Source organism: Charadrius vociferus, unplaced genomic scaffold (genome assembly GCF_000708025.1).
Source record: "Charadrius vociferus isolate BGI_N301 unplaced genomic scaffold, ASM70802v2 scaffold776, whole genome shotgun sequence".
Classification (NCBI taxonomy): Eukaryota; Metazoa; Chordata; class Aves; order Charadriiformes; family Charadriidae; genus Charadrius; species Charadrius vociferus.
In genome coordinates this window covers 971921-974595 of record NW_009648775.1, presented here as the reverse complement: position 1 = coordinate 974595, position 2675 = coordinate 971921, and the positions used below count along the sequence as shown (strand labels likewise).

Sequence of the window (2675 nt, the reverse complement as noted above, 5' to 3'; positions counted from 1 at the left end):
ACTGGCAAATATATATATTACTTACATTTTTTTAATGTTCCAATTTGAAGCACAAATTGTAGACTGAAGACCTTAGCAACTATGGTATCCTACATAGAAGCAAACAAAAATCTGGATTCGAGAAATTGTTTAGATTGCGCCTGACTTCAGAGGCTGGGAAATGCAGTGTTTTAAGGTACCCTGGACAGCTTAACATCTTCCCCTTGGTTAGAAGGGTGTATGATGAAGGCTTTCTCATTTTTATATTCCCTTTGGTTAACTGAAACTTGTTTGTAGAAGTACGTGATTTAAGACATGTGTGGTTTGGTTTTTTACATTACTTCTTTTCTTAAGAGAATTAGAGCAACATCTTTGAAGCACTGTGCAGACTGCATTTGGCTGAGTAGCACCTTTTGGGCAAGCAACTGGGAAGTATTTTTATAGCTGGTTTTTGTTTTGTTTCAGATAGGAGAAGTGAGAAAGATAAAATGATCTGAACGATGCCGTGCTGAATGTCTTTGAGAAAGTCAGGGTTGGAGCTGAGGGCCTGCGTGATGGATATCTAGTTCCTAAGACCCTTCAAGCCTTTTTTGTAGATCTTTGCCTCCTTTTCAAGTATATCCTTCCTATTTTGGAAGTACTGGAGTACTGATTTTCTACACTCGGAGGCCTGAGTCTGCCTTAGCTTTTCTCACCTTTCTGTCCTATACGAAGCAGGAAAAATAATGTGATTATGTATTTTTAGCCATTGTTTTTAGTGTAGAGAAGTACAATAATACAGAAATTACTCTGCCGCACTTGGTGTGGCCAAATACAAGAACTTCTCACACTTCTTATGCTCTGCCTTCTTCTGGTTCTGCTATGTCTCTATTCTTGTATAATCTGCCCAAGGCAGCTTTATGTATTTAAATGGGTGGAATTACTCAAGCCTTCTGGAGAAGTTCATTTGGATTGGTCTGTCCATTTCCCATACAACATATATAGGCCAAAAAGCATTTGATGGAGTGTTGGGGGTGGGAGATGTGTTTTGTTTGTGTTCCATCTGTGAGGACTGCAGAAGAGGAAAATAGTCACAGTGGCTACACAGCACTAATTAAATCTTCAGGGTTGCTGGTAGCGTGCCAGAATCAAGTTGTGCGGTGTGAAATGTTACTGGGGAATTGTGATTTTTAGCAGCATAAACTCTGCCAATCTGAATACAGCGCTATGAGATCAGCAGAAGACCCTTCCTGCCTCTTATTCATTTAGAGCCTGAGGAGGGAAAAAGAAATCAGAGCTTAGATTTTATCTCTACTAGGAATTTCCAGTTCTGGATGCTGCCCTGGAGTTAAAATGGCTACAGCCCTCAGCTGTTGCAGATGGATGAGAAGGTGTCTGGATTTAGGGCAGCAGACTAATGGTTGTAAGAGAAAGTGCTGATTTGCTTTCTCTGGTTCTTCTGCTTTCTTGTGTGTGTACGGGATATCAGAGGTGTGAATGCTCTTAGTTCATTTTTTTTTTTTTTTTTGAAGCCGTTTCACTCTGCAAAGTGTAATGGTTAAGACAGTCCCCTGGGAGGAAGGCAACCTGTGTTTGCACTCCTTTCAAAGGGACCATATGACATTCTTTCTATGGCCATGTTTCTGAGCGAAAGCATTGGCATGGCTGTATTTGCATTAATGCCTATTTCTTGGGTATGTTTTTGGGTGTGTTTAGATGCCTATATAGAATTTTGAGTTTGCATGCGCTTTTCTACCCTGACAGCTGCTTTGGATACGTCATAGAATGCTAGAATAGTTTTGGTTGGAAGGGACCTTTAAGATCATTGAGTCCAACCATTAACCTGACACTGCCAAACCCACCACTAACCCACGTCCCTCAGCACCACCTCTGCCCGGCTTTCAAACCCCTCCAGGGATGGCGATTCCACCCCTTCCCTGGGCAGTCTGTGCAGTGTTCGATAACCTTTTCTGTGAAGAGCTTGTTCCTAACATCCAATCTAAACCTCCCCTGGCATCAGAAACAGATCTTTTTGTGTCTTGGAGATTTTAAAAAGTAAAAAGTTGAATGTTAGTAAAGATTTTGAATATTACTGTTAGACATAGCGATCTGATTTCTTTGTTTCCTTACAGGCTTGGCCCAGTGCAGTTAGAACAGGTGTCATACAAACACTGTTCTGTGTCTAATTGCAGTTAAATAAATTTAGAAATAAAATAATTAAAAAAACCCACCCCTCTTATCTGGGAAGTTGAACCCTTCACAGCACAGTCCTCCAAAACATGTGTTCCTTTATAAACCAAAGCAAAAAGTCTCTTGCTTAATGCATGCGTGTTGGTTAATAATAAGTATTTCTAAGTTCCTTTTTGTTCAGGCTTTTTAGTGTTAAGAACACTGTAGCAACCACAATAAGCCAAGACTATGCATACAGGAAAAGATGCAAGAAACACAATAGATTATGTCACCTGGCAAGTCTTTTGCTTTGTCCTGCAGTCATTTCTAGCCAGTTGTGAGTAAAACAGCATGTTCACAGTTTTTTCCTCAGGTGGGCGATCTTGGTTTCGGTCTCGGTGGGTCCTTCAGACTGCTTTAAAACCAGCAGCAGCTCTGCCCTCCCTGATGCGCTTTGCTGTCCACTGTCTTACTCGTACAAGCATCCCTGTGGCTATTTAATGAATTGGGTGTGGGGACTGATCTGTGTAGAGATAAAAAACACACTT

General features: G+C 41.0%; 1 protein-coding gene across 1 annotated transcript in view; it reads left to right on the top strand.

Annotated features, from left to right (window-relative positions):
- The first annotated feature begins 1455 nt into the window (after positions 1-1455).
- MED13L (mediator complex subunit 13-like) overlaps positions 1456-2675 on the top strand; it is a 186464-nt gene continuing 185244 nt past the window's right edge. Inside the window, exon 1 of the mRNA XM_009886736.1 lies at positions 1456-1464. Coding sequence (XP_009885038.1) covers positions 1456-1464 — 9 coding nt within the window. The remainder of the gene's footprint in view (positions 1465-2675) is intronic.